We start from the raw sequence: 17,471 nt of genomic DNA, 5'->3' as shown, positions 1-17,471 counted from the left end.
AAACATGCCAAGCACGCCAGTGAGCTTTACGAAGTTAATCCTGGCATCAAAATCAGGCATTGACGTGCTTTAATTGTCATAGCCAATAACCAATATTTCTGTATCAGTTGCTAATGAGTTAATGGAACGTTAGACTCTGTACGTAGAATAAATGTCTGGAAAGACGGACAACCGAAGTACCTCTGGTATAACGTACATGCCTGTCTTCCTGAAAACTCACCCACCATCTCCGGCTCAGGCTCCCAATTCCCACATGCTCCTGGCGCCTGGGCCCCTGCGAGGTGCCATGCTCCCCTCCACTTGTCTGTTTTCACGGTTTTCGAAGAGCTTTGACAGTGTCACCTCATTTGATGCTCACGCCTGGGGCAGGTCTTGCTGTACCTCCATCTATGGATGGGAAAATTAGGCTCCAGAGGGGGTACCCTGCAGCAGGTCCTGGGCTTGAACCTGCCTTGGGGGGTCCTGGGAGGGGCCAGGTCATCAGAATCTGACCCCATAGACACACTCTAACTTCCTACCTGTTTGCACGAGTCATATACGAACTCCAGTGATTATCATGAAATTTATCTTCTTAACCTATTTTCAAACTGGAATCTTTATGTGTGAGGGAAAAATAAAAGAGTTTAGCTTGACAGGTCTATTTCTAAATTACAAGAACATGCCTTCTGTTCGGCATTATAGCATACAGAATGGGAAGAAAATGACACCCATCATTCTTCTGACCTTTGTACTGAGTTCTTTTGAAATCTTAAATCCAATCAGAACAATTACGGGAAAGGCGATCCAAAGAGGTTAACAAAAACCAGTTTCCACAGGTTATTAAATAAACTGCACGGCAATTCCAGAGAAACTCTTTCCCCATCCACGAGTAGGTCTTTTCTTTATCTGGCCTCTATTCCACTCTGAAATGAAACATTGACGAAGTTCCACAGAACTTTACTAATCACTTAATTTAGCTGCTGAGTTGGCTTAAAACCAGTAACTTCTTACTCTAAAAGTATATTTTCATTTGTCTATTTTTCTTCAGTGATATTTAATCATTTATTTAGTCAATTAGAATAAATGGTTTCAAATACCTAGTAAAATGTGTTGACACTGGGAAAAAAAAATCCCTCTGCTCAGCACACAAAACACCAGAAATCTCAAAGCTTCTGCAAATAATATAATATTTCCCCCTCCCCGTCCCCTCTACACAGTCCCTTAAATTAATTTCAAGGAGAGAGGAGGATCAAGGTGGTAATACTTTTTATATGAGCAGATAAAGTGCTAGTATTTCAGTTGAGGGCCTGGTTTCCCACTGCGAGTGCGTCACAGCTTGGGAAAACCTGTTGATAACTTGGATTCTGAGCAAAAGAGGAAGTTCAGAGCAACACTTCGCGATTTCTTAAAATTTTATTTATTTTTGTCTGCATTGGATCTTCGTTGCTGCGTGTGGGCTTTCTCTAGTTGTGGCAAGCAGGGGTTACTCTTCATTGCGGTGCGCAGGCTTCTCATTGCGGTGGCTTCTCTTGTTGAGGAGCACGGGCCCTAGAGCACGCGGGCTTCAGTAGTTGCAGCGCGTGGGCTCAGTAGTTGTGGCGCATGGGCCTAGCTGCTCCGCAGCATGTGGGATCTTCCAGGACCAGGGCTCGAACCCGTGTCCACTGCATTGGCAGGAGGATTCTTAACCACTGCACCACCAGGGAAGTCCATGACTCTTCTCTTTAGGAAGACCCTCTCCTTGATGCGGAGACGTGGGTGGTGAACATTGAACACTAACCTCCAGGACTTCCCCCTCTTCCCCCTCCCATCCTATTCTGCTGGGACTTCTGAAACGGGCCCATTCTTTCCAGAAAAGGGGGCAGTTCCTGCAGCGACACAGTGACCCCAGGATGACCTAACCCAGAGCATTAGACACCTCAAAAACCGGGTCTCTTGGGGCTTCCCTGGTGGCACAGTGGTTGAGAGTCCGCCTGCCGATGCAGGGTACACAGGTTCGTGTCCCGGTCCGGGAGGATCCCACATGCCGCGGAGCGGCTGGGCCCGTGAGCCATGGCCACTGAGCCTGCGCGTCCGGAGTCTGTGCTCCACAACGGGAGAGGCCACAACAGTGAGAGGCCCACATACCGCAAAAAACCCCCCCCAAAAAAACAAAAACAAAAAAACGGGTCTCTCCCCCTTCTTTGCATTAGGTGAAATGAACCTGTGGCCCCAGGTACATAGACGCCCACCCCCTCCCCATTGGGAAGCAAGAGGGGCTCTTTGGTTCGGACTTATCTGTAGGTCTGAGTAATTACAGCTTGATTTGGTAACACACCCTCGCCGAGACTCTTCCTACAAGTGCGGGCACACGTGCCATCTCATGCAGCAGCTCCGGGGATGCTGTGATGCAGGGATGCAGGGTCGGGCCCGGATCATCGGAGGAGCTGTACCAGGGCTGCAAACGTATAGACAGCCATCACTGAGGGACAGTGCTCCCGTCTGCCCCCCACTGCAGCCCCCTTTGCAGACAGGGTGCAGGGGGACCTCGGACCTTGGCCCCAGTGTGTGCCAGAGTTGACCTAGGATGTTGGAGAGAGGGAAAGCAAAACTCTTTCACGCAGCATGGCTTGTTGGCAATCCAGGGATGGGCCCGCACGATCACGTTTATGTCCAGTTTGTGAAAACCAGGCATGGCCTGCACTGCCAGGTAAGCACACAGACTGGGGCTAGGGAGGCAGGGGGAGAGGAAGGTGCAAAGGGTCTGGGGGAGACTGGGATGGGCCGCAGGAGCAGACAGGTGCTCAGGACTAAATGCACGATGGCACAGAAGAACACTGGCAGGTCCTGGACATCGGGTTCTCACGTCAACATCCTGCAAAGGCCACTCTGCACAGGACAGACTACATCAACTGATTTGTGAGCAGTGCCTGATTTATTAGCATAAAAAAAACCCAAAAAACAAAAAATCCAGTTCTTATATACAAAACAAGCTGATTTTTGTTTTCAAGTGTTAAAAGCACTCCTTCAAAATTAAATGAAATTTAAAGCATGGATTATTAATTGTTTTTCCGGGAAGCACTTAAGTGAATGAATATTCGACAACGGAAATATCGGATGCACAGCGCGTAGGCACCGGACGGTCACAGAGTCCACAGGGCCTGCTCGTCACAGCATCTGACCCAGCGGACACTGACTGTGGGTGCTGGCACACGTCCCCATTTGGGTACAGAAGTGAATTCCTGCTAAGACCTGGGGGGCGGGCACAACATGTAGAAAATTCACTTGCACATCAGAATAACAACTTCAGCTGCAAATTAAACCTTGCTCCAGGCCCATTGCAGCTACTGATGAGTTGTCACAATTGCGGCAGCCGATCAGTTTGCTGGACGATCGCGGGTAAACGTCAGCGCTCAGCCTCACGTGTGCAGGTTCCCACCTGCCTCTTCTGTAGCTGTGGGCACCGCAGCAGCCTCAGAGCACAAGGTATAGGATGCCACGCTCTTCCCTGTGTGCGTGGCACCGCCGCTCAAACACACCGAGCACGGGCACGCCCCTGCTGGTGGAGCACAGTCCCAGCGAGCCCAGTTCCCGGAGGGCGGTGGGCTTTGTCCTCGGTCCTCAGGACTCCGGGCACCAGAACCCATGAAGCAGCCGCTGCCTCTTTGCTTTGCCCAGATCAGGACAAGGGCATTTAAAACACACGGGCTGCCTGGTACCTTTTTAGAGCTCTGACTAAAAACGAAGGACGGCAGCTCCTGTATAAAAATAGGTTTATTGAGCCGGTAGCATCATGTCATGATTGAACAGGACTGGACGTTAAACAACACAGGCTTCAGGCGTGAACTGGTGACCGGCCCTGAGATCTCACTCAGGACTCCTACGTGCAACTGGCATGGCCGGTTTGCTCGCTGGCCATTGTGCTTTGAAACGCTTTTCCAATTGAAGACATGCTCGGGCCTCTTTTACATAAGAAGTGCTGTCCAGGGGTGTCCCAACCAAGCCCGCTGGGGCACTCTGGCACGTCTCAGGCGGGGCACCAGCTGCTGCCTTCCTCGGGCCCGAACTGTGGCCACGACTGGCCACGGCCACCAGCGCTCAACCCCAAGTGCAGGGACAGTCGGAACCAAGTGTTTGCTGATCTAAGACTAGTGCGGAGACCACGGAAAACTGCCCCGAGGGACGCCCTACAAAATCCAACAATGGTATTCACCAAAAATATTTTTTACAGCACTTTAAATAATTTACAAAAAGCCTACAAAAATTATATTTACCAGGACACATCTGTTAAATAAAAACATCCTTTCGCGTTAGTGTACATATATACAGGCTGTACAGGGGCCTCCGGGGCTCCGCCCTTTCCTCAGGAGTGTGTGACATGTGGGGACGGGCACACACATGCTTCGCCCACACTCGCCGCGGCCAGGAGCGTGCTCACAGCTGGAGGACGGGGCCCTTGGCCAAGAGGCTGCCGCCCTCCTCCACAGACGCATCGCTGAACTCGCTGGCATCGCTGCCCAGGACCTCTTGGTCTTCATCGTCTCTGTCCACCCCCCTCCGCCTGTACCGCAGGTCTAAGATGCTCTCCTCCGGCCCCGAGTTCCTCCTGTCGGGCAGACTGAGCCCTGCCTGGGACTTCCTGGGCGGCCAGCGGCCACCCTCCTGCTTCACCAGCAAGTGTGAGCTTCCGAACACTGGGCCGTGGCCAGCCTGGGTCTCTCGGAAGGCCGAGAAGGATGCGCCCTGCAGAGGCAGGCTCAGGGGGGGACTGAAGAGGCTGGCCTGCTTCCCCCCCCAGGAGACACTCTTCCCGAAGTGAAACAGCTGCGTGGAGAGCAGTGGTGAGAAGCCGGCAAAAGGCAGGCCTCTCTTGGGGTCCACGGCGAGGCTGGGCGAGCCCCGGGCCTGGCCCTCCAGCTGCTTCTCTCTCTGGCCCCTGAGGCCCCCTTTCCACGCCGCCGCGTCCCTGCCTTTCGTGCTCAGTGCCCAGGTGCTCTGCAACCGGCTCTGGGGGGAGAAGTCAGTCCAGGGCAGGGCGAGGCCGGCCCGGGGCCTCCCCTCTCGCTCGGCGCCTGGGGTCCGTGCCAGTGAGCTCCGGCTGTCTGCCCGAGCGCCAGCCTCCATGCAGCTCGGGAGCTGAGCCAATGCGCTTTCCCCCGCGGCAGCCTCGGCCCCCCTCGGGCTCTTATCTTTGGGCGCATAGGCGGTTCTCCTACTGGCTGGTGACCCTTTGGCAGACGCGGTCCCGCTGGCGCTCCTGGGCGGCACCAGTTCGCATCTGGCCAGGGCTGCAGGGCTGCAGGCCGGCTCGGCGCGGGGGCTGCTCCTCCCGGCCGGAGCGAAGGCTCTGCCCGGGCCCCTCGGTCCCTCGGCCGGCTGCAAGGGCCCCCTGCACCTCTGGCTCCGGGTGCACATGCCAGGCTGAAGGGCCGGGCCGGGAGGTAGCACTTTCCGGCACGGCAGCTCTGGCTTGCCCCCATTCCCCGTCCCGAGAGCGGTGGGGCCCCCTCCTTGAATTTCTGATCCGCTCACGGACTCCTTGGCCTTTTCGGCCAAAAACTTCCTAATCTCCAGTTCAATGCTGTCATCACTGTCTACAGAGCTGCTGTCATCAGACAGGGAACTGGGGCTTGGGGCCGGACCACGAAGTTCACGGGCTTCCGATTCACCAGAGAACAGGCTCCTTCCTGCGGCTTGGCCCCTGGACCGGGGAGCCGGGGGCGCGTCCTCGGCTGCCATGCCGTCTGGCTTTGCTCTCACCGCTTCTCGGCAGAGGACGTGCGAGGGTCTCCCCGGGCTCTCTTTTCTGGACTTTGAGAGGCAGCTTTTCAGCAGATGTGGGCTTCGGTCTTTCCAGTCTTTCGGGAAGCCCCCTACTTTATCCAGGAACTGCGTCTCCGTGGTGCTGAACCTGACCCTCTTCTTGCAGCCGGCTCTGGGGTCCTTGCACCTCTTCCGGAGCCTCCGCTTGGACCGCAGCAGGTCCTTGATGGCCGTGTCCAGGTCCTCGTCACTGTCCAGCGAGCTGCTCTTGTCCTCGGAGCTCTCCTTCTCATCCACGCGCCTCGCCTCGGCCGCCTTCCCGGGGCCTGGCAACACGGTACCCTGCGTGACCGGGGCCCCGTGCTCATCACCCAGCACGCCCGTCCTGCAGGGGAGAGGCTGGCCCCAGGTCTCACCCTCCCTTCCCGGGGCCTCGCTGGCTTTCCCCTGGCTGGGCTGCGCTCTCCCCTGGCTGCGGTCGGCGTCCCGGGCGCCCTCCTGCGCCTCGGCCGTGTCTCTGGTCCTCTTGGGCGTGCACGGCCGCACGGCGGTGCTGCCTGCTCCGCGTTTCCTCTTGCAGCTCAGTGACAGGTCCGGCGTTTTGGAGGCCGAGGCGCTGAGGCCGGACGGCAGCAGCGGGCTGTGTGCCGGTGGCGGGCACGTCTCCGTCCTGGGCAGCAGCCCCCCTGACTGCGCCTTCAGAGCCAAGAACGTCCGGATTTCCTGTTCGATGCTGTCGTCGCTGTCCACAGAGCTGCTGTCACCGTCGGAGCAGGAAGGCACGTCGTGGGGATACAGGAGTGGGCTGGTGGGCGGGGATCTGGTGCCGCCCTCCAGGGGACCCGGCAGGATCGTTTTGGAAATGTCCAGGATCGCTTCAGCGCACATCAGCTCTGCGGATGTGTCTGCGCGGCACGGGGACCCGTCCACAGACTTGCTTTCGGCAGCTGTACTTCCTGGAGGTGCAGGAGCCACGGTTTCCCTGGGAGGCCTGGAGGGGTGGTCGGGGTCCAGGCCACCCGGGCTGAAGTCCGCGGCCTTGGTGGCCACCGGCTTCTTCTTGCCCGGGGTCTTCCCGTGGCCTTCGAGCCAGGTGCTCTTGGTGCAGAGGCCCGTGCCGTGTGTAGGGGGCCCGGGGCCCTTCTCCTCCGCGGGCAGGGCCCTCTGCGGCGGCTCGCCGCCTGCCTCCTTCCTCTTCTCCAGCTGGTACAGCTGGATGGCCTCCTCGATGCCATCATCGCTGCTTGAGTCGGCCGCCTCAGGCACCAGGGCCGCGCTCCTGGCTCGCCTTCCCCTCTTCCCTGAGCCGGTGCCCCTCCTGACCCCGACTTTACCAGGGGCTGCTTCTGCAGGGCGGCCCGCAGCCGCGGCGGGCTCAACGGTGACCTTGCACCTGGGGCCTCTGGGCAGCGCGCCAGCCTTTGTGGACCTGGGAGGCTTCCGGAAGGTGAACTCCTTACAGGCGCCCGCCAGCTCCTGCTGGTAGGCCTTGCCCGTCGGCTCTCTGCTGGATCTAGACGCCGACTGGGCCAAGCTGTCAGTGGGGTCTGGTTTTTTGTCTGCAGGAACGTCACATTTTTGGGTTTCGTGCTGCCTCTTCTCACTTAGGAACTGTTCGATCTCCGCCCGGATGCTCTGTTCGAAGGAGTCCTCACTGCTCACGCTGAGCGGCGAGGCAGAGCCCTGGTCCTGGCCGACTCCCCTGTGGCTGCTGGGGACACCAGTGGGGCCAGCTGCAAGGTCTGGGGGGCACAGGGCGGTCGGGGTGCCGCTCGGAGGCGGCTCTGGTTTGCATCGACCGGCTGCGGGAGGCCGGGCGGCCCCGCTCTTGGCCTTCAGGTACTCCTGGATGGCTTCCTCAATGTCGCGGTCCACGGAATCATCACTGTCCGAATCCAGCACCAGGGGGCCAAGGGCCGCGGCCTCCTCCTCCCCCTTGGGGTCAAAACCAACAGCAAGACCACAGGCGGCAAAGGTGGGGCTGGTAGCCAGCCTGGTGCCGCGGCCCCTCTCCGCTCTCTGGCTTCTCTGCCGGCCATGCTCGCCACTCATGCCCAGGGCGGCCCCGTCCCCCTGAAGCGTGCTGATGACCGCCTGCACCTTGGCGCTCACCGCCGCTCTCGGGACGCCCTCCTTCGGCTCCGAGAAGCATCCGGGAAACCTACAGCTCCCGGGTGGGCCAAAGGCCTCCCATTTGGACGGCAGGGCGAGCACAGGAGGCGCATTCATGAGATACATCCTAGCCGACGGGACGCGCAGAGAGGCGGCACTTTGCTTCTCTGCCTGCTTCACATCCTGGAGGAGAAGGCACGCCGGGATGGCGCCCTAGGTCACGTCACGGAGAAGCGGTGGGCCTGGTGAGGGTCCAGCCGGCCGCGGGTCCCAGGGCAAGTCACTCACGCCTCCCGGGTCGCATCTCCCTTGGCTGTAGATGCAAGACGGCCACGAAGCTTCATGAGAAAACGCTTCCGAGCCACCCGCAGCGAGCTCGCGGAAGCTCACACGAGTGTCCTTTCCCCGTCCCTCTGTCCATCTTCTCCGGGACAGGAACAGAGGTTTTATTTACCTCCAGAAGTTGTCAGGAGGTGCCAATGAGATAAAGACTCAGTGCTCCTCTGCAGGTGGAAAAGAACAACTAGTATGAATCCAGGTTCAGTGAGATGTCGTGGGTAGGTCCAACCTTGACGCGAATCAGCAGCTCCTGAAATGAGAAGTTACTCAATGGGAGCATTTAAACATTTATCTCCCTAAACAACTTTAAAGACTCACTTATACCAAAGCCTCTTTATTTTATTTATTATTATTTTTTTTTGCGGTACACGGGCCTCCCACTGTTGTGGCCTCTCCCGTTGCGGAGCACAGGCTCCGGACGCGCAGGCCCAGCGGCCATGGCTCACGGGCCCAGCCGCTCCGCGGCATGTGGGATCTTCCCGGACCAGGGCACGAACCCGTGTCCCCTGCATCGGCAGGCGGACTCCCAACCACTGCGCCACCAGGGAAGCCCAAAGCCTCTTTATTTTAAAACGTCGAATGTATATTTGCCAGATGGTCTCACGGGACCGTATGATTATTTTTAGGTAATTAATATAGAAGTTGCCCCAAACACAGTAAGGCGCCCCTTTTCACGCTGTGTGGTTTCTCCACAGCTTTTGTATCTCAGACCAAATGTGGCTGGGTCGGCAGAACCACTGGGATAGTCTTGGGGACACTTTGAAGAGCTGCTCCCAACAGCCTTTACACTACAGGTCTGGGACCACCACCGGGGAGGGGAACATAACGCAGGCTGTACACAGCCAATTAGAGAGACGCAAAATACATCATATAACTGTCAGCTCTTAACATGTTTCTCTGACCTCTCCCGATCCCCTGCAAACTGGAATGCAAAGTAGCCGAGATGCAAGAGGAGAGCTTGGCAGTGCTTGTGGAAACAGGGAAATCGAGTTCCAACTCCAAACAGTGCCGGGCAAGGCGGTCACCACCCTGGGGCCTTGGGGGGTGGCCGGAAGTGGCCTGTGTGTTTGCTTTGCTTCCCATGCAGATCCTTCTCCCCCAGGAGCTTCCTTCCTGACGAGCACAGAATCCTGTGTTTACACACCACAGTCCTTTCCAGGAAAGCCTAGCCCAGCCACCTAGGCACAGACGTGCCCAAACAGGTGGGACCAGCAATTAACCAGAGGGCATGACCAATTCAGAAGGAAGTCCTCTGCTATTACTACTTATGCTCAGAAAGTGAGACTCTACAATGTAAAAGAATTTGCTGCATTTACCTGCGATTCTCTTCAAGTCCAGGTTCGGCGTGACGTTTGCAGAACGGTTCAGGGATTGGGTCTTCGTCCCCCCACCTCTACGCTGTAGCATCTGGTGCCCACTTTTTAAACGGACTTTTGACTGCCAAGATTAAAGAGAATCAGAGACCTAATTCAGAGGCTGAAACTACAGCTGGTAAGTATTTGGGGGGAAAGAAATCACATTAAGGGCTCAAAATTCAATTTTGGAAGAACTTACCCTGAGGCCAAATACAGTTAACCACAACTAATTCCCAACTCTCCTGGGCCATCGGTCTGATCCTGTAGGATGGTGACGGCAGGGAACATGGGAGGCTATTTATCTGTCCTCAGATGTGAGCACCCATAGCAGTCCACGATCCCTCCCACAGCACCACCCTCCAGGGAGATTCCCTCCCAAGGGCAGTGGGGAGCAACAGTGGGGAGGCGGAGGGCTCTTTCCCTGGGCTGCGCCCACCTTGCTGTGGTCATCATTCAAGCTGCCTTGGCAAAATGACAGCGATTACGAGACATCTGCATAGGCCTTGAACTGGGAAGAGTCTAAATAAAGAATATTAACTTCTTAAACAGCACTGCTATCTGAAAAAGTGGGCCCAAGGATGAACCCAAGCTGCAGTGGTTTCCACTCCAGGTAGCAGAGTGGGCGGAAGGAAAGGCGCTGCTCTCTACTCATCACCTTGACCATGTTCGTAGCTCTTACATGACTATCGAGAGCTCGGACTCCTAGTGGGCAGTTTTCTGAACTGTCAAATTACCTAGCGCAAGAATGAGGTTAAAAATTCAGACAGCGTCTCCAGCGACAGCTTGTGGCTTTAAGACAATCACCCACAATGAGATGAATCATTCTGGAAAACTCCCCGAAACTGTACTTGGAGAGACTGTGGGCTGAAGCCTGGGGGCTTTCGCTTTGCCAAACTGCCACCCTGCTCCACGAGAACCCGCGGACCAGGTCTGGAGGGTGGCTGTGAGGACACCCAGCCCTGCGCCCCAAAGCCATGTGGTGCTAGAATTTGACAGTGGAGGAGGGCACCTGGGTCTCTTCTCAGTCTAGACACCAACCTCCAGGAGGACAGAACCTCGCTAATGCTCATCCCCTGGCCAAGTCCGGCTCCCCGCACGCGATGTGGCTTCGCCATTAACGCTGTGCCGCTCCTGCCCTTCCCTCCCAGGCTGGACTTTCCCCAGGATTAGGGAGGTGAGGGTCGGGATACAAGGCCCAGAAGGAGGGCCCTCTCTGGAGGGCCAGCCTGAAGTGGGCGTGCGCTGGAATTCCGGCCCTGGCCCGCGGAAGATGACACTTTACAATACGGCAAGGACGGCTCCCCAGCAAAGCTGCAGGGCCACTGCCAGTGCCTAGGGGGCCGGAGACCAGGCGAGACCCTCCCGGCTGACCCTGCCCTGCCCTCTGCTCCCGGCCTGGGGGCGCTCACTCCCAGCGCAGCCTCTGCCGGGAGGGATCCCGGCGCCCGGAGAGGCGACCCGGTTCTCTGGCAGGAAGGGGTCGGGCCTCCACGCAGGGCTGCACCCGGGTTATATTCTGGGCTCGGTGGGCTTGGGGGCGAGGGGCCCGGTGACCCTCCGGGAAGCTGCACGGGGCGGGGCGCAGGGCACGATCTCAGCGGGAGGGCCGGGCCCCGGGCCCTCGGCCGCGCCGGAAGCTGTCCCGCCGCGGGCCCTCACCTGCGCCTCACCTGGGCCCCGCGCCCGGCCGGCTTCGAGGAACGCGGGCGCGCGCAGGCGGGGGTCCCGGCCAGGAGCCGCCTCTGAGGCCGCGACCCCCGCCCTCCGCGCCAGCTAACTACCCGGCGCCGGGCCGAGCCCGCCCCGCCCGCCGCGGCCCCTACCCCGGCGGCCCGGCGCCGCGGTGCGGCCTGCATGCCCGCCCTCCGGCCAGGCCCCCTCCTCCCACTCGGCCCCGCACCGGCCCCCGCCCCGCGCGCCGCGTCCCGGGGAGGCGGCGGGGTCCCGGCGCGGAGGGGCCGGGCCGCCGGCGCCGGGGGCGCGCGCGGGAGGGCGGGGCGCGCGTGCGCGGGGCGGGGCGGCCCCCGGAGCTCCCTCCCCGGACCTACCGGCGGCGGCGGCGGGGCTGCGGCGGCCGCGCTCCGGAAGCCGTGCCCGGTGGCTGGGCATCATGGGAATGGCACGGCCGAGTTCCGGGGGAGGCGCGCGGCCCGGCCGGACCCCCGCCCGGCGAGCGCGCGCCCACCTGCCGGCCGCGCTGCGGAGGAGCCGCGGGCGCCGCGCGCCGCCCCCGCTCCCACCCCGCCCCGCCCCGCGCCGCGCCCGCGCCCGCGCCCGCGCTCGCGCCCCGCGCCTGCCCAGCCCGGAGGCGGCCCGAGCCTCCGGAGACGCCCCGCCCCTCCCCAGCCTCGGGCCTGCCCCCCGAAATGCGCCCGGTGCGGTTGGAGTGAGTAGTTGGAGTGATGTCTGACCCCCAGCCCACTCCGGCCAGAGGCTGGGGCCCTCCGGTGCTGTTTGGGCGCCCTCTCCCCTGGCCCCCAACTGCCCCGGGAGCGGTGGTCGTGCGCTGAGTCAGTGGCCGAGTTGGCAGACGCCGCCCTGCCTCCGCGGTCCCCGGTGGGAAGTTCAGGCCGGGAGGCGCACAGATGGGCTACTTTGTCGTGGATGATGTTACTGTGATCATCAGCAGTCCTGTTACTAGAAGCTCCTACAAGGCCAGCGTCCGCTGTGTGCCTAGCACCGTGCCTCCGGCTGGAAGGAGGTGGTTCCTTGCCTTAAGTCTGCGCAGAGCTCAAGTCTGGCTCCCTGGAAGCAGCGGGTCCCTCTGTGCCCCCCTGCCCCCCAGTACCCCAAGCTCCAGTGCTGCATGGCCAGCCTTCTTTCCAGGAAAGCTACCCAGGCCTCCTGCTGCCTTTGCCCAATGCTTCTGTGTCTGCGTTTCCTACTTCACCCCAAGCTTCGGGATAAGGAACCTGAGGCTAAGAATGGATACACAGCCCGCCCAGGGGCCGGGGTCCTGCAGCAGGGAAGCTCGGGAGGCAGCCTCATGTGTAGTGGAAGCCCAGGACTTCAGAGCCGCAGGGGACCTGGGAGAGCAGAGCATCCCTCAGTCGTTCAGGAGATGGTCACTGAGCACCTGACCGTGTGCAGGCCCTTGGCCTGGCCTTGGGGGTCTGTGGAGGCCGGGGTGGAGGCTGGGGCACCCTGTGACTGGCTCCATAGGCGTACCTGCAGCTGGGTTCCAACAGGAGGAAACAGATGTTAAAGACACATCTGTCCTGGGCGTTTGGCCTGTTTGGGAATGGGGAGGGAGCATTGTCTTCCAGGAACAACCCCACCCCCCTCCGCCACCGCACAGTAAGACAGGTTCTGTTTTCTGGTCTCTTCGCTGACTGTGTGGCCTTGAAGTTCTTTCTGGTTTTGTTTGATTTTTCTAACAGTTCAGAGATCTTCACCGGAGGCTTGTGGTGTCCCACTGCTACTCAGGGTGCTAGGGCTGGTGGGGGTGGAGCCCGGGCAGCGGGAGGGGCAGGTTGAAAGCAAGACACGAAGACTGTCCGTCTTTCCATCCCTACCAGCCTCCATGCCCCTGACCCAGACGTATCTCGGGGTGAACTGGGGTTTCGCTTCCTGTCTAAAAAGTGCCAGAAGTTGGACAGGAGAAAAAAGTCAGAGGCTTTTTCCTGCAGGAATGAGAAGGGGGCTATTTCTAGCCTTATCCGCCTAGGGAATTTTGAAAGCCATGAAAACATAGCATTCATGCTTCAGAGAATTGTTTAATAAACACTGTCTTCTATGAGTCATACTCTTTCATTACCAGAAGTTTGGGAAAAGACATCTAATTAATAACCTAATGAGCCACAAAAAGGGATGCACAGATGTTACTATGGTCATCAGCAGTCCTGTTACTAGAAGCTCCTACACAGCCAGTGTTTTTATTTTTTTAAATTTTATTTATTTATTTATCTAGTTTTGGCTGCGGGCTTTCTCTAGTTGCGGCGAGCGGGGGCTACTCTTCATTGCGGTGCGCGTGCTTCTCATTGTGGTGGCTTCTCTTTGTTGCAGAGCACGGGCTCTAGGCGCACGGGCTTCAGTAGTTGTGGCACGTGGGCTCTAGAGCGCAGGCTCAGTAGTTGCGGCGCACGGGCTTAGTTGCTCTGCGGCATGTGGGATCTTCCTGGACCAGGGCTCAAACCCGTGTCCCCTGCATTGGCAGCCGGATACCTGACCACTGCACCACCAGGGAAGTCCCTTTCCACAGTTTGTAAATAGTGCTGTGATGAACATCTTTGCTGATGTGTCCTTGGAAGCTGGCTGAGTTTTCCTCAGGGTAAATTCCTAGAAGAGACCTGGCCTGGGCTGAGGACTGGTATGCGTTTTGGCCAAAATGCCCTCCAGAAATGCCCAGCTGACATACCGTCTACCCACTGAGTGGGGAGCACGGCTGGACTGTATCCTTGCATTCGCGTCTGGCAATCTCACAGGTAAAACAAATCTTTTCCACTTTGATTTTAATTTCTTTGCCTGGTGGTGGTGTAGAACATCTTTTTATTTTACTACTGGCCATTTGGAAAATTGCCTGTACGTGTTCTGTGAGCATTTAAAATTTTCCTCTTGGGCCGTGTGTCTTTTTCTTTTTGCAGAGTTTCTTGCATTAAGGATTTAGCTCATCTCCAGTGTATACTCGTTTATTTTTCAGTTTGTCATTTTTCTTTTAACTTTGGATTTAGCTTTTGGTTTGTTTTGTTGGCCATGCACGAGTTTTCAATTTGTGTAACCAAATCTGTGAAGTTTCCTTTATGGCTTCTGGCTTAGCGGTAAGGCCCAGGGCAGCTTTTACCATGCTGAGATTTTGTAAGCGTTTACCAATTTAGTGGCTAAATTTACAAATAAGAACAATTGAAGCCATGGAGGGGCATGAATTACAGATTCCTGTGGAAATCAGAAATCCAAGGGTGTGACGGGGGATAAGCAGATTCTGGAAAGGGAAAGGCTTTTTTCTTTTTTTTTTTTTTTGCAGTATGCGGGCCTCTCACTGTTGTGGCCTCTCCCATTGCGGAGCACAGGCTCCTGACGCGCAGGCTCAGCGGCCATGGCTCACGGGCCCAGCCGCTCCGCGGCACGTGGGATCTTCCCGGACCGGGGCACGAACCCGCGTCCCCTGCATCGGCAGGCGGACTCTCAACCCCTGCGCCACCAGGTAAGACCTGCAAAACCATTTTTTAAAATCTCTCGCCTGATGAGATTGGGATTGACATATACGCGTTACTATGTATAAAATGGGTTACTAATGAGAACCTACTGTAGAGCACAGGGAACTCTCCTCGGTGCTCTGTGGTGACCTAAATGGGAAGGAAGTCCAAAGAAGAGGGGATAGATGTACACATATAGCTGATTCACTTTGCTGTACAGCAGAAACTAACACAACATTGTAAAGCGACTCTACTCCCATCAAAATTAATTAAAAAAATCTCTCACCTCAGAAACGACCTTTATTCAGTTTATTTCTTGAGTGTCAGGTTCTTAGAATTTTCCTGACATGAATTTCACTCAGTTTATTATTTAGCATTTCAGAGGCCAACTTGAGTTTAAGATCGTCTGTTTATAAGGCAGCTAAACTAAGGCAGAAAATAATCCCCTTGAGAAGAAATTTTTCAGGAGGGCCCAGAGTCCGTCATAAACAGAGAATGAAGTTGCATTACCTCCGATTTACTCATGCAAGATTTTCTCTCAAATCTCTCAGCTCAAGATTTGAGAGAAAAATGATTTTCTCTCTCTGATTCTTGGCAGAAAATAAATTGGACCAAGGTCCTCATTCTTATCAGGCAATTGTGGGAAGTTTGCGCCTGTCCTCTCCTCGGAGGGCCTGTGGGTAACTGGGGCGGCACTGGGAGGTGGGCAGACTGGGGGCTGAGGCCCCCAGGTTTGGGGAACCCTTTAAAGGCAGGAAAACATACTGAGCAAAGGCAAAGCGACAAAGGCCGGCAGAAGTCGGATGTCTTGGGCCCAGACACTCTGGGACAGGAGCCCCCCTCAGGTCAGTCCACGCAGACATGAGAAGGAGAAGCGTGTGCAGGGCTCAGGCTGGAACATCCTTGGACACAGGACTGGGCGAGGGAAGGTGGCCATAATGTGGGTGCAGTGGAGGCCGAGACTGAGATGACCCCCTCAGATTGTCCCATTGAGGAAAGTGGCCGGGCCGTTACACCCCCTGCACAGAGGCCACTGGACGTGGGCGGCCCCCGGGAAGGAGAGGACCTCAGTCAGGAGTGTGGCCAGCGCAGACCCCACTCCTGGCACCTCCGCCCTGAAGGGGTCTGGGCAGCTACCCTGTGTCCACTGCAAACCTCCAGGACTTTATTCCTTTGGAAACAGCTACTCGAATTCTGTACTTGAGAAATGCCACTCTTTCTATCCATACTTCAGGCAGAGTGAGTTAGCTTGTTAAATCTATAGGAGTTTTATCCCAGCTACATTCAGTGGAAGAGGCTGCTGAAAATTTGTCCAGAAATGATAAGATTATAAGACTTAGATATGAAAGTCTGCATCAGAATGTTAACAATCAGGAAACAATCAGGATGGAAATGATGGCAAATGTGGCGACGGAAACCAGTTCTGGCAGAACTTGTCGTGAGGACGCTTCCGTGCTCCTGGGGAATGAATTGGCACAGAGTAAAAACGAGAGTTCACACTTCAGTCTCAAAAATGTCCCCGAATCTGTAAAAATGATTCTATTTCAGTTTTCTTTTGGCAGAAAGAAGAGGAATCTACTGCACATTCTCTGAGTTTTGGAAAGGCAATATGGAAAATTCAACCTTTTTTGAATACAAAGCTCTTTCGATCCTGAATCATGTATTCCCTTCCTCGGACGTGGGCTGGGGAAGGGTCTCCTCAGATTGATAAAGGGTCCTGGTTTCTCTGTGTACCAGTTAGTTTGGTGCCATTAGAGGAAAGTCGGGCTGCGTGGAGAGCTGGGCCTTCCCGTGTCCCATCCCCTCTCTCCATTCTAGAAGGCACTGTCTGCTTTCACACTAAAGCCGGTTTCAGAAACATTCCCCTCCATGACACTTTCTGTATTCCATCTTGGAAGTATCTCGCTCTGGCACATAACTGGAAAAATGTCAGGAACTTGCAGACCCGGGAAGGGACATGAGGCCTGCACTGGTGGATGGAGACCCACTGGGAGGGGGCATGGGTGGGGTGACTGCCTTTGGGCAGACACCCAGCTCCGTCCTGGGGGGGCGCTCCAGTAGGCTGGCTCTCAGGCAGAGCACAGAGGCGTCGGAGGCTGGGAGTGAGGAGTGAACGGGGCGGGCACAGAGCCGGGGGCCGTGCAGGGTTTTCCCCTCCCTGAAATGAGAGCATCAGACACAGCTTTTCCCTGGGAGCCTGGGTTTTACTTTCTTAGTTTTCAAGTGACAGTGTTTCACCGCCCTGAGTGTGCCCAGTGAGTGTGGCTGTTTCTCCGACATGGGTGGCACAGTGTGGTCGTCCACATGCCTGACCCACCCGGCGCCCAGGCTGCAGGGCAGGACAGGTGAGCTGCCCCCAAGCCCCTGCGGAGATAGTGTGTGCAGGGAGAGCCGGCGGGGTGCCAGGGTGGGCGCTCAGAAGTGGACCCACTGCCCAGCTGGCATTTCCTGCTCTGTTTACACAGCAGGACGAGCCCCTTTATAAAAAGCAGCTGTGGCACTTCACTCTACGCTCCGACACCACGGTCTCCAGTTACAACGGAAGGGGGTTTGCTCTGCTGGGAGGCAAGAGGAGGTTGACCAGTAAGACAGACTTAAAATGTAGCCATAATTCCTAGAGTAGAAGCCAGAGAGAAGGAAGCTTTTACCTGGGCCGCCCAGCACCACTGAGGTTTTATACGAGAGACTCGCTGGGGGACAGGCTGGTTGGTTACATTTACGACTTGGGCAGAGGTGACTTTTCATGTCGCCCTGCGCAGTCCGCTCGCTTATAGTCTAAGGATGCGGGGCGTTAGTTTCATCCTTAATGCAC

General features: G+C 56.9%; 1 protein-coding gene across 3 annotated transcripts; it reads right to left on the bottom strand.

The window, feature by feature from the left end:
- Positions 1–2,880: 2,880 nt before the first annotated feature.
- Positions 2,881–11,324, bottom strand: PPP1R26 (protein phosphatase 1 regulatory subunit 26). 3 transcript variants are annotated; one of them, XM_082657459.1, is made up of 4 exons: positions 11,187–11,225; positions 9,727–9,788; positions 9,489–9,609; positions 2,881–8,422 (listed from the first exon to the last, which is right to left on the bottom strand). In XM_082657459.1, exon 4 carries the CDS (start codon positions 7,957–7,959, stop codon positions 4,393–4,395), a length of 3,567 nt encoding a protein of 1,188 aa, XP_082513585.1. In that variant the 5' UTR covers positions 7,960–8,422; positions 9,489–9,609; positions 9,727–9,788; positions 11,187–11,225; the 3' UTR covers positions 2,881–4,392. The 3 variants fall into 3 exon arrangements, with proteins under 3 accessions (XP_082513585.1, XP_082513587.1, XP_082513586.1); XM_082657461.1 differs by lacking the exon at positions 11,187–11,225 and adding an exon at positions 9,964–9,990; XM_082657460.1 differs by lacking the exon at positions 9,727–9,788 and having other exon boundaries at positions 11,198–11,324.
- Positions 11,325–17,471: the final 6,147 nt, after the last annotated feature.

The sequence above is a fragment of the Grampus griseus genome (assembly GCF_964374135.1).
Source record: "Grampus griseus genome assembly, chromosome: 6".
NCBI classification, from domain to species: domain Eukaryota; kingdom Metazoa; phylum Chordata; class Mammalia; order Artiodactyla; family Delphinidae; genus Grampus; species Grampus griseus.
This window is presented reverse-complemented; position numbering and strand designations above follow the sequence as displayed.

Excerpts from the sequence above, each read along its gene's own strand:
- PPP1R26 (XM_082657460.1), bottom strand. The coding sequence starts at position 7,959 with ATGTATCTCATGAATGCGCCTCCTGTGCTCGCCCTGCCGTCCAAATGG.